Source organism: Phacochoerus africanus, chromosome 2 (assembly GCF_016906955.1).
Source record: "Phacochoerus africanus isolate WHEZ1 chromosome 2, ROS_Pafr_v1, whole genome shotgun sequence".
Lineage (NCBI taxonomy): Eukaryota > Metazoa > Chordata > Mammalia > Artiodactyla > Suidae > Phacochoerus > Phacochoerus africanus.
Window position 1 is genome coordinate 151,635,740 of NC_062545.1, and position 13,424 is coordinate 151,649,163.

Consider the following 13,424-nt stretch of genomic DNA (forward strand, 5'->3'; position numbering starts at 1 on the left):
AATAAAACTACAAAATTTGTAGACACACACCATTTTTTAATTGCCAAAATTCCAAATATCTCTAAATGGTCTAGATCGAGTCTCTCTGAAACAGTTTTCACACCTACGAAATGTAAAGGTTTGCTTTAAAATCCAGAATTCTATATTATTCTGCAATAATCTCCCTGGTGTTAGGGCAAATCAAATATAGTAAGCTGCTGACATTTGCAAGACATATGAACTCAGAGCTGTAGAAAGCTTTTATAGGATATACCTTCCCTCATAAAAGGTGGTAAAATGTTTTTCAAAAATTAAGTAACCCCTTTAGCAGCCCAGTGATTCCATAAATATAGTCTAAAATCATTAAGAAAGCTATGAGTTCTTCCAGTAAGGAAAAAAGTGAACTCTATATTCTATTTCAGAACATCATTCCCGCAGTCACTCACACAGACCTGTCTCCACAGGCAGGACAAGATGAGGATGGAGCCTCAAGGCCTATTGGGACAGTGACACGATACGCACTCAGCGAAGTCCTCAGCACATTCAGCATCAAGAAAGGCAGATGAAACCAGGGATGGAAACTAAGAAAAAATAACTGTAAGGCAAAAGCACTTTACATTTATAAAATGGGCATTCAAGGAAAAGCTATTTCTTTTTTTTTTTTTTCAATGATTGCCGACAATGGATTATTTATTTATTTTTATTTTTTTTTGTCTTTTTGCTATTTCTTGGGCTGCTCCCGTGGCATATGGAGGTTCCCAGGCTAGGGGCCAAATCGGAGCTGTAGCCACTGGCCTACGCCAGAGCCACAGCAACGCGGGATCCGAGCCACGTCTGCAACCTACACCAGAGCTCACGGCAACGCCGGATCGTTAACCCACTGAGCAAGGGCAGGGACCGAACCCGCAACCTCATGGTTCCTAGTCGGATTCGTTAACCACTGTGCCACCACGGGAACTCCGGAAAAGCTATTTCTGATTGAAAGCAGCAACTCTCATCTTGGGATGAAAATACCTCCGCTTCCCAGGACAGCACTCATCCAGATTTCTTTCTCAGATACTGCTGGAGCCTGAAGAGGCAAGGTCAGCCAGCGGCTGTCCGAAGCCCTGGGTAGAACCTTCCTTCCTGAGACACGTCTCTCTGTGAAGGCGTCCTCGTCACAGGAACAGTGGTTGGTTCCCAACCCTTTTCCTTTAAGAACCTCTTCACCAGGAAGAAAATGTGTCTCAGGCCAGGATCCAGCCCAGGGTCCCTCCACTGCCAAAGAGAAAACTTCCTAAAATTTACAAGTCGAATTTTCCACACAATAATAGTGAGTTAATTGCAGTGTGAATCAATAACTCATCATTGTTATTTTAGATAAACTTTTAAAGACTAATGATATTCTAACAATTGACATTTTTGTTGAAAGTCAGATGTTTTCCATTCATAACATTACCAATAAGAGAGCCATCTCCTCCAGATTCAATAGTTTCCTCCTTCACTGAGTAGGGTACTTTAGGTACTAGTTAGAGAACTAAATAAAAGATTTTAAAAACCAAATTTTCTTTGTCATCAGCATATGACATGGGTCATTTGAATACGACAAATCAAGGTCTTACTATGTAGACATCAAGTCATAAAACTAGGCCAAAAATAATTTGTGTTAGTTGGTCCATTTGTGGCTCCATCTTACTTATTCATTCAATAATATAATGGCTACTCATGAATTTACCACCAAACTTGAGAACAAGAACAACACATTCCACATTTTAACTTGCCCCAACCTTGCATCTCTAGTTAAAAATGATTAGAATCTTAGGTTTTTTACATCCTTTCTTTATTTTTCATCAACTCTAGGGTTGGATGCATTTGATTAAATTGCTTTGGTTTCAATCACTTCTTTAGAAGCTTTAGATGCCTATGATAAACACAGGGCAGCAAATAAAGCTGGACTGAGATCGAAAGGCTGAGCCCTAACACCGGCTAAGTTAAGAGCTCTGATTCAGTGGCACCTGAGCACATCAGATCAAGATGGAATTTCCACAGAAATTTAAAGTATATCTCATCACTTAGGGATCAACAATATATAAAGGTAAAGCTGCAAAAGTCAATGGCTTATGGTACAAGTAGAAGAGCTCCATGTATAAAGAGATCCTCTTTAAAGTGATGAGGAACCCACAGCTTCTCTGAGGTGCAGAGAAGGTGCCCCACAACTGATGTGGTCTTTAGGACCCCCTCCCAGTTTCAGACAGAGTACTTGGTTTTAATTGGTTTTATACAGTTGTATTCTATGTAAGGTTTTTTTTTTTCCCTGTTTAAACAAAAAAGGAAACTCAAAAAGCCATAGAAACTTTGATATACTGCTATTACTACAAGTACTGATAACAAAAATAATAAGCATTAGGCCAATTTCTTTGTCAAAAAATTTCCTAACCTTCAAAATCTGATTATTATAAACAATATATTATAAAGGAGGAAGCATAAAATTTTAAAGACCTGATATCCAGTAATAAGACTGCCACTTTCTGGTTGCCAAAAATATATGGCATAACCATATTACATAATTATGAATATGAAATGAGAAAAAGAAATTCTGAATACTACAATGCATTGTAAGAATGAAAGGGGAAATTGTTTTAATTAACTCCAAAGAAAATCTGTGTATAATTTAAATTAAAATTTTCATATATATGTTCCATTGAATCTGTTCTTTCCCATAATCCTTTTCTCCATCAGATTAGCATGAAAAGGGAAACACAGATATTATTTAGACTTCAGCAACTAAAATTTTCTTTAATTTGTTTTTATCTAAAAACAAGCACTTTTTAAATTATAAAATGCTGTGTTTCTATACAGTATGATTGTTTTGTACCTGCGTAACTAATTCACAACCACGTCTCCATAACCCTGAGAAATGAGAATAGGTGTTATCTTCAGCCTCAAAGATGAGAAGGTGATAAAGCCACAGTGACTCAGGAAGAATGCACTTGAGGTTGACTACATTAAAAGTTTCACATGACTATGTTAGTTTGCAATACCTTGCTCAAAATGTAACTATAAATCGTATTTTAGACCAGCTAAAAAAAGTCCATCTCGAAAAAGAAAAATTTCAATGAAGATTTTAATATCTTAAATCTATCAATATTCACTAAAACCAATCACCTTTTGAAAAACAGAGAAGAAAAACCACACCCTCAAAAATTACCTAGTTTGGACAAAGGGCATACATTTTACCTTTTATAAAAGAAAAAAGAGAATGTGCTAATTGTATATGAGTCTTCTTAGTAGAAAGAAGTGATGACACAGAACCGAAGTCTAGGGAATGATTTTCACAGTGAGACAAAGTCTGGGCCTTGAAAAAAAAATACAGCTGACCTAGGCCCAGAAAATTGAGAGACTTGGCTTTCAGTGTGACACCGAGTGAAAATAATAAAGTATGCTGAGACAGTTCTTATGTTATCCTAACCCAACTTCTATATCATACTCACTACACTAGGCCATGTCTAGGAAATCACTGTCCACAAAAAAGCAAGAACTAGATAGAATTAAACCCAACAGAAATGACTATTTCCCCGAAAAGCAGATTTCTATATTGACATCTTATGCCAGAGACAGTTCTAAAGAGAATTAGGTTTGACTCTTAAGAAATTGCCAATACTTCATGCTTTTTAGCCTAAGTGTTGATTTCATATGATTCAACCTCAGGAGATGCTAATATTTGAATACTTATCGAAGAGCATCATGATTCTCTTGAAAGGGAATGAAGGAGCTGCTAAAATAGAAGACAGATATTTTGTAGAACATTAGGGTTACTATAAGATCGACAAATCTCTTATGGAATATCAACCTCTGCTAGTTTTCTCTGTACAAGGATGACAACACCACAGTATTAGTGGAGAGGCCCTTTATCTGAGGCTCTAATGGATTACTTAAGTGACCCACAGACCAGGAGCTGTCGGGGTGGGGTGTGAATATCTTAGAGAATAACCCAGGTAAACTCTTGATTTTTCCTATCAGAGTTCTTTAGCATAATGAAATGTAAACATCTTGTTTCTCGTCTGTTAAAATGGATCACCAAGTTGCTTTGATCCAACTTTATGAAAATTGCTTTAGAAAGGTTATGTTTCCTTAAAATTCCTCAGGAAAAATTTTAATCTTGGACTTTTACAAGCAACTACCAAGACATCATGAATATAAAGAACGTCTCACAAAAAGTCAGTACTGTATAATGAAACTGTATGAAAGTTGGTAATTAAGCGTAATTGAAGGCTGCAGTGAACATATAGGCCTTTGTTCTCTTTAATTCTGGCACTGACTGGGAATTAAAGATAAGAGCTTAAGGCATATTTTAGTCAGAGTCCAGATGTATAAGTCCCAGTGTTCTAAAAGCAATTCAAGTGAAGTAAAAGAGAATGGCCAAAAATATTTTAGATGTCTGCCAGGAAAAAATACCTATATTCTGAACACTTAACATATTTGATTGATCATATTTAGAATCACTTATTTGGTGACTTTAAAAAGAGTTAAAACAACAGATATTCTTATATCCAAAATATGATTGAACTATTAAATTAATTGGTAGCCAAAAAAAAACCTTTAAAAATTAACTTGTCACATTAAACAACACTATATTATCACATGCAAAAGCAATACAAACACTCATACCAAAAAAAAAAGGTATAGTTCACTAGCTCCACAGAATTCAATTTCTCTACAAGAATGAAAGAGGAGGCAACGGAACAAAGTTGATGTCATTTTAGTAAAGCTCATCAGCAGGATGAGTCTTTTGATTTCTATTTTGGAAGATGGACAGAATATGTATATATGTGTATCTCCTTTCTTCACCACAGTTCCATAGGAATACTAGAGAAAAAAAGCATGATCATTTGGAGGTGAGATAAACAAGAAAGAAACTCAGAGAAGACAGAGACCTCAGACTGAAACTTGAAGTAAAATAATGGTTTGGACTGAACCAGGAGAGACGGGAGAGTATGAGTATGGTGAGGAACAGGAAGAACACAAGTACAGAGAAAGGAGGAAAGAGACAGGGAGTTGGGAAAGAATGTGGCTCACAAAACACAAGCAGACTTTAGAGATACTACAGGTTCAGCTCCAGACCACCATAATAAAGCAAATATTACAATAGAGTGAGTCACGTGAATTTTTTGGTTACCCAGTGATATAAAATTTATGTTTACACTACATTGTAGTCTATTAAGGGTACAATAGCATGACATCTAAAAAATAATGTTCATACACTAATTACAAATATTTTATTACTGAAAAATGTTCATCATCCTCTGAACCTTCAGTGTGTCATACTGACAGCATCAAAGATCACTGATCATCATAACAAATATAACATTAATAATAAAAGTCTGAAATATTGTGAGCATTACCAAAATGTGACAAAGACACAAAAAGAAAGCAAATGCTGCTGGAAAAGTTCAGTGACAGACCCGTTTGACACACGTTGGACACAAATCTTTACTTTATAAAAAGTGCAGTATTTGTAAAGAAGAATAAAACAAAGTATGGTGTAAAACTGATGATTAAAAAGGCTTATTTTCAGGCCAGCTCTGCAACATGAAGAGTGAGAAAGTGACTGGCACTGAGAGGAGAGAGGGGCCAGCGTGGGCAAGGAATGGCGTGAGTCCTCAGGAAACACCCGAGCCATGCTGACCCACCCACCAATACTCTCCCTGGCATCCCAACTCCACAATGAAAGACTGACAGACATACAATTCCAAAAGAGGTCTCAGCTTTGCTGGCTTCCTCTAAGGCACCGAGTGAAAGGTAAAGCTTTCACCGTGCTCTCTACCAGGAGGGCTCTGATTCAGAAAGGTCTTCCACGAACACTCTTCCTAAAGCTACACCTCTCCCAGACACTCACTGCAATAGCTCATCTAAGCTTCCACCCCGTGAAAGTCTCTTTTTCCTTCACGTGCCTATTATCTATCTTTATCCCCAGTCCATCAACCCCAAATTTAAGGAGCATGAGAACAGAGAGTGTATCATCTTCAAACACTACTTACTAGATCTCAGTTTTGGAACATAGCAGTAATTGTAATAGATTAGTAAATGATTATTGGGAGAATAAGTTGATGAATAAATTAGATACCTTCATTTTCATCCCCCAATATACCCTTAAGCAAGATTAATGGTTCTCTCTTTTAAAATGTTCTCTGTTCTCATTCTTAGCTTTTCATTTTACATATTATGGATAACTGCATAACCTCTAATACCTTCTAAAGAACAAGAATCATATAATACTTGTTTCTATCTAAATGCCCAGGAATAAAACACATAGATGAGTGCTCAATAACATGGTAGCAGAAAGTTAAAGAATGAACCTTAAAGTAGAAAACTACCTTATATTTCTGTAATACATATAAACTTCTAACACTTAGACTTCCTTTACTACCAACATGAGAACTTTCCCTAAAGTAGCAAATACAGTATTTTACCCACAAAGCTGGGTGCACCAAGAACAGCAGTTATTTTAAACAGAGCCAGAAAGCAAGCATCCTGGAACAGAAGTTAAGCAATAATCCCCTATCTGGGGAAGGGGGGTGGGAGGGGGGGAAATGTTACATACCAAGTCTGCATAGCACACTTTAGAAGCAAGCACTCCTTAAAATAACAGATAATCTCAGGAAATAAAAAGCACCACTGAAGCTGCACAAGGAAGCATACTAAATTTTCGTACAACAGGGCAAGGATGATTTTTAAAAAGGCTCATAAGAGGGTTACACACTGCTCAATACGATGCCCCAAAGCCACAGGGCTGAAGACATAGGTCCTCCCTCCCAGACAAATACTGACCCTACTTTACAAAAATTCCCATTGCAAAACTTCCCTCGAATTATGTGAGCTTTGATTTATATGAGGTTGTTAAAATATACCGCTCACATAAAATGGGAATTTCCCATAAGGGAAAAAAAAGATGAAACTAGAAATAACAGTAGTAAATAAAATGCATTCCATGAAGTCCATCCTGCTTTCTAGAGACTGAATTACAATTTTGGCACTGAGCTTCCCAGCAGTAAAGATAAAGAGGAAAACTCAATTATACACATGATTTGCTAGTACTTAAGACCAAGATGACAAGCTGTTTCAGAAAGGCACAACTTCTCCTGGAATAAAGACTGAGAGAAACTCCCCCTGAAACTCACAAGGAAGATATGACACATGTTCAGAGAAGCATCCTGAGTGCTATCTTTACAATAAAGATACGAGTTTTATAGGGTTTCTTCTTTAAATATTTTAAAACTTAAGTCATTATCATAAAAACTACGTACAAAATCAGTACAAATGCTAAGGAGGAAGAAAACAAAAATAATGCAAGGAAGGAAGCAGCTCTCCCGTCATAAGGCTGATGGAAGGATAAAACTGAAAGCACACTGAGAAATGAGTGGAAGGAATTTATTCAGGACAGGAAACTAAACTGCCCAACATATGTACAGAGTCCAAACACTCCACACAGCTTCTGACAAAGCAATGGAAGCCAAGGGCCCAGTGAAGTTCTGAACTTAAAAAGTGGGTTTTCAATCCCCTCAGAGATGAGCCATAACAATTAACTGTAATGAGGTCCAAACACCTCCCCCAAAAAGTGAGTTGGAAACTTTGACAAACAATTGAGGAGCTGAGATTCCCATATTCTTACCCGTGATACTTACTTTTGCTAACTTCCACCTGGCAAATTTATAAAGTAATAGAATATATCCATCTCACTAAGAAAACATTTGTCATAAAGCAATCATAGAACATCTAAACCACCCACTTAATTTAGAAATACTACCCAAATGCTGACATGATGACTATAGTGGATAATATATACTTATATCCTTATGTATCTTAACAAATGGTCAGATTAAGTCAGTAAAATAGAGAAGGAAGGTTTCTAAAAATAATAACCCTGCCTTTACATGAATGATGTGACTTCCATCTATCTTTCCACAGAGAAGTAATTATTTAGCAGGGCTATCTGTCTATTCAACCCAGCTTTCTTATAATAAAACCATGTCGAATGTGCACACAATATTATTTATATACTAGATGCTGACTACAGATGGAGAAATGGAGAAGAGAGAAGACAGGGTATCCTCGGCTCATGCAAAAGCAATAGTAAGTCACTGAAATATAATAACCTCCTACTCATGAAAACAAGCAACCTGAGAGAGAATGAAATTAAATGTTTTCCCTCCATTTTGGCTTAACAGAGTTATTTTGCATAAATATTTTTTTTAAAGCAGAGGGGAACCCACAGACTTCTTCCCCAAACTGGACCTCATTAAAAAAAAAAAAATCTGCACCCATTGATTATGAAAAGAATTGAAAGGAAAGAACAATGAGCAGCAGTGATGGGAGAGCAGGCCTTAGCCTGAAAACAACGTGACTGAGAAGTCATACAAAGTAGAAAACAGTACTTATATTACAGAAATTCTCATGGAATAAACATGAAGGAAGTGGTTGATTCTTTAATAAAAGAAAAAAGAAGCAATACTAGTAACTTAGTTATTTTTTACAATGGACTATGAGATGACAACAACAACAGGAGTTAGTCTCTTGCTATGCATAGAATCTCTTCTAGTTGGAACAATATGAGTCTGCTTAAATATAAGTAATTCAGAGATTTTATAAAATATATTATTCTCTCACTTAAAAGTAACCTCAATTTCCAACAACCCAAAGTATCACTGGCAAAGCTTCAATAATGACTGTGCACATACGTGTACCTATGTTCTCCTACAAATGTCTGGGTTTTGGATGATATTTTCATGTTTCCAGAAAAAGGGTGAGGCTTATATCTAAACTGAAAGACAGAAAACAATGATGCTTTCACAGAATTTTAACATACAAAAGTTCCCGAGAAAGAAGATGAAATAGACTCTGCAAGACTTTCACCATATTATGTCCTACACCAATGGCCTATAGCAAATCAGAACCAAGGATCAGGGCTGCCAGTATTTCCAAAATCCCACACTTACACTAGATATTTGGTGTATAAAAATGTGGGGAAGAATTTACTATCAATAAGGTAAAAAATAATGTTAAAAGAAAGATGCCCAACCACAAATTCCAAATGTCTGGCAGGAGGGGAGAAGCCAGCAGCATTTCAAGGCTCAGTAATCTGGAGGAGGCCTGGGGGGAACCTATTTGCCTGAACAAAAACACTGGCCAGCCCTGAGCCCTCCCAAGGGGCCTGAACATACCCCACAGACAGGCTGCAAAAAAGCACTATCCGAGACTTATAATATTTGTAGACTCCTCCAAAAATTGCTTTACTGAAAAAATACTACAGTTTTAAACTAGTATTCATTAACAACTTGAAAAAAACAGGTAACTTACTGAGCTCTTAGACTCTCATTTGAAAGCCTTTACTGGTAAAACTGGTTTACGGCGCCCATCCGCCTTCCTGAGATACTGCCAAGTGTAGGCATTTCCTGATCTTGTCCGAGACACCACAAAGGCAATGAATCAGATGAGAAATTCTGAGTGAATCGTCTCCCCCTCCTCCTATTTACACAGTCACTCAAAGCCCAGCTGACTTCCAAGCACTGAACTACAAATGCTCTCTCCTTCCATTGTAATATGCACCTGGCTTTTACATAAGATATACTTACGGCTGCTTCAATTGTGGTAATTGAGGATAAGCTTGTTTCCGAGATTACTATTAGTGAATCCAAAGAATCATAAAGATACTTTGGCTTACTATATTACAAAGAGAATCACTTATTTAAAATAGGGAATACTTAAGAATGAACTTGCAAATTGATTAGTTTATTGTTTTGGAAAGATATATTTAGTTGTTGTGGCTATATTTAGCTGTTTATATTTAAGCATACGAGACTTCAGAAATACAGTAGTATACTACGTTAAAATAATTTCATGCAAATTTAGGGACAAAGAAATATGTTCTTACACAAGCCATCACTTCAGGTATTCAGAGTCAAAAATATATATATTTGAAATTACTTAGTTTTCTGTTGCTAATGACAGTCATGCTGACAAAATTTATTAGTTCATCAAACTATAGTGTAAGAATATGAATTTATTTGTAATAAATTATCATTTTTGCATATATCAGTTAAAGCACAAGGTCTAAATACTTGCAAACAAAATGCATTATTAATTTAATTGTCACAGCCTATTTAGCTAACTTCTATTACTATTTGCTGTAATATGCAATGCATAAGAAGGGAGAATCAAATTCAAAACAAAAAAAAAAAGTAAACTGATTATACTGTCCTGGAGAAATTAAAATAGAGCAAGCTTGCAAAATTATAGCCAAGGCATTAATGTTTTAAATAGGTAAGAAAAAAATGTTTAAATTAATTTAGAGAACAGTTATGCCCAAAGTGACGGTTGAACATGCTGATAAAGAGTTTCTTTGTTTCCTCAAATTGTTAAAAGGCATCAATTCTCTCTGTCCAAGGAAAGGAGGAAGGTGGACTGAAAGGAGGCTTTTGGTATTTATTGTGCTAGATTTTGTTACTTATATTTTCTTCTTCTCCAGGTATGGATGTCTATTAGAAAATTATACTGTGGTTGAAGCCCTGACATTCCAATTCAGTATTCCATGCAGAAGAAGGAATGCCCTACAAAAACATATCATAAAGAAGAGGTAGTACTCTGAAACAGAATTTTTAATAGGAAAAACAATTTAATCTAATGCTGAGTTTAGATAACTCTGCATTTGGACTATTTAGAAGGTAATAACCCAGAAGATGGGGTGTACTTTCCCATTTGAGATTCATCTCCCGATTTTAGGACAAAAATCATGTTAATGCTGGAGAAAAAGCTTACCACATCTCAAAGGGAAGAAAGACACGAGTCTTTCTCGTGCCTCTTTTTGGCATATTTGGTATTAGTCATTGAAACGAGTTAAAGTAAAAGAGATTCATCCTGAAACACACAGGAAAAAGTAAATACAAAAATCAAAAGAATACAGCTAGAATTTTCAAACTCCTATCATCATATACAGAAGATAAAAACTTTTAAGGTGCTTGGAGGATAAATACATGTATGAGGTGATGAATTTTTCTTTAATATGAAATAACCATGAACAGACACAAATTTTTAAAAATTGCTAAACAAAAAGCAAAAACGATACACTTGAGTTCAAAATGTATACTAATTATGTAGTAGGGAAATATTTTCTTTTTACTAATTATCTGCTCTAGATCGCTTTCCTTCAAATTTATTGTGCAACTGAAACACTGTAAGTACCTATATGTAAAGATTCTCAGTGCGAGACAATATAATCAGTACGCAGAGGAGCACCAGAATTAGTCAGAAAAAAGTAACAATTCTAACACTTATTAATTATGAGATATTGAATAAACTGTTGTACATTCCTGAATCTGTCTTTAGCTCTGTAATATTAGAAAGATAATGCACCACTAATAAGGTCATACAATGATTAACTGAGATAATGCAATGGAAAGCAACAAGAACACAGTAATTACAAATGCCTTGTTTCTTAAATACTTGTGAAACATAACTGTGATGAGTTCCAAATTATTGCTAAATAATATGAATTTTTTTGAATTTCAAGAATAAAGCATTCAGGATCTATTCAACACATAAATTTTGGTTCAAATTAAACATGTTACAAAGAAAAGTGTGAAAGACCAAAAGGCAGAAAGCAGGCATACATAACATCCCAATATTCTGACATAGTAGTCCTGCTGAAACTAAAACGCTATAGAAAAGAACATGTCTGCAACAGAAAAGTCAATTAAATTCCTTGTAAACACAGAAAATATTAATGAGTATCTTAAAGTTTTTCAAAAATTTTTAAGCATTTACAAATACGGCAGAGGCAGCCCTAGGCTGTAGAGTGACAGAACAAAATGCACCATGACTGATGTTTTAAAATAGCATCTAAAACAAAAGTTTCCAGGTGTTTCCATCGTAGCTCAGTGGAAGCAAATCTGACTAGTATCCATGAGGAAACAGGTTGGATCCTTGGCCTGGCTCAGTGGGTTAAGGATCCAGCATTCCCACAAGCTGTGGTGTAGGTTACAGACATCGCTTGGATCTGTCATTGCTGTGGCCAGCAGCTGTGGATCTGGTTCAACCCCTAGCCTGGGAACCTCCATATGCCGTGAGTGTGGCCCTAAAAGACAAAAAGTAAAATAAAATAAAATAAAATAAAATAAAATAAAATAAAATAAAATAAAATAAAATAAAATAAGATAAAAGATAAAATAAAATAAAATAAAAGTAAAGTAAAACAGAAGTTTCCAGGAGTGTCTATAGAATTTCAGATGCCATATTGGAGGATTTGGGGAAAGTCGAAAACATAACAGGTCTTTAAGGAGATGAAATGCTTTGCACTAGTATGGAGTGAGCTGCACACACATTTTAAAGATTTAAAGTTTCAGAAGTAGCCAGGCTCACCTGGTAGCTGACACTGCTACATTTCAGTTCACCTAATATAATTAAGTCTATGTGATGAAGCTAATTATGATACAGTAGCAAGAAAAAAGAAAACCTGGCAGTTGATGACATAGTAATTGTAGTGTTATTTTTCATGACATGGCAACTGTAGTATTATTTGGGGATGACACAAGATGTACTTCTTTTTTAATATCAGCAATGTTTAATTCTATAGTAAGAATTCAAAAATGTTACTTCAAAAGCTCAAAATAAAACTACACAAAGTTCAAATGAAAATTGACAAAGTTCAATTTTACATATCTATTTTAGCTCTTTCTAATGTATTTACAGAGGTCAAACCCCTTTCTCTTTCAAGGTTGTTTCACAAATTCACATACTTCACATCCTTTGAAATATTCTTAGAATGAATTTTTTGAAATTAAATTGCAACATTAAATTTTATGAAAGAATGGCATAAAATATAATATTCAACAACAGAGTACCATTAATATAAAACATGACGAACTGACTTGATAAAAATTCTGGGAGTCATCTCACTACACAAAACCTAAAATGAAAATATAATTATATTTGTAAATGGCTGAAAATTACCTTTCCTTTGGTGTGCCAACTCCATGTTTGCCCAGTAGGTGGGTATTTAAGTGTTTCTTCATTACAAAAGCAACCCTAAAAAAAAAAAAAAAAAAAAGTTACACAACCAAAACTTTACTCTTTGCTAGAAATATGAAATATGAACAAAATTGTTTAAAACAGACATGTATATATAATGATATACATGAACATGAAAATGTATATTACAATGGCACTAAATGCTAAACAGAAAGCTTGCATACAAACTAAATATACTGCAATACCTGAAAACCAAAACAAATAACTGCATTTAAATTGACTGGTTCATTTTCTCGCTTGAGTGTACAAACAAGAATCAAACCAATGATTTTAGTTCCTTACTGACTGTTCCACTGTCACCTAGTAATAAAGATAAAACAACACCTCAATATCACATTCCCTGCCCCCTAGTTGATGCCATACTTCAATCATGAAATGAGTTTGAG

General features: G+C 35.3%; 1 protein-coding gene across 2 annotated transcripts in view; it reads right to left on the reverse strand.

Annotated features, from left to right (window-relative positions):
* Positions 1-13,424, reverse strand: part of ZNF407 (zinc finger protein 407) — a 422,314-nt gene that overhangs the window by 250,091 nt on the left and 158,799 nt on the right. The window contains exons 4-5 of one of the 2 annotated variants that reach the window (XM_047766948.1): positions 12,961-13,035; positions 432-560 (exon numbers count right to left, since the gene is read on the reverse strand). In XM_047766948.1, coding sequence (XP_047622904.1) covers positions 432-560; positions 12,961-13,035 — 204 coding nt within the window. The remainder of the gene's footprint in view (positions 1-431; positions 561-12,960; positions 13,036-13,424) is intronic. The other variant, XM_047766947.1, reaches the window with a different exon arrangement.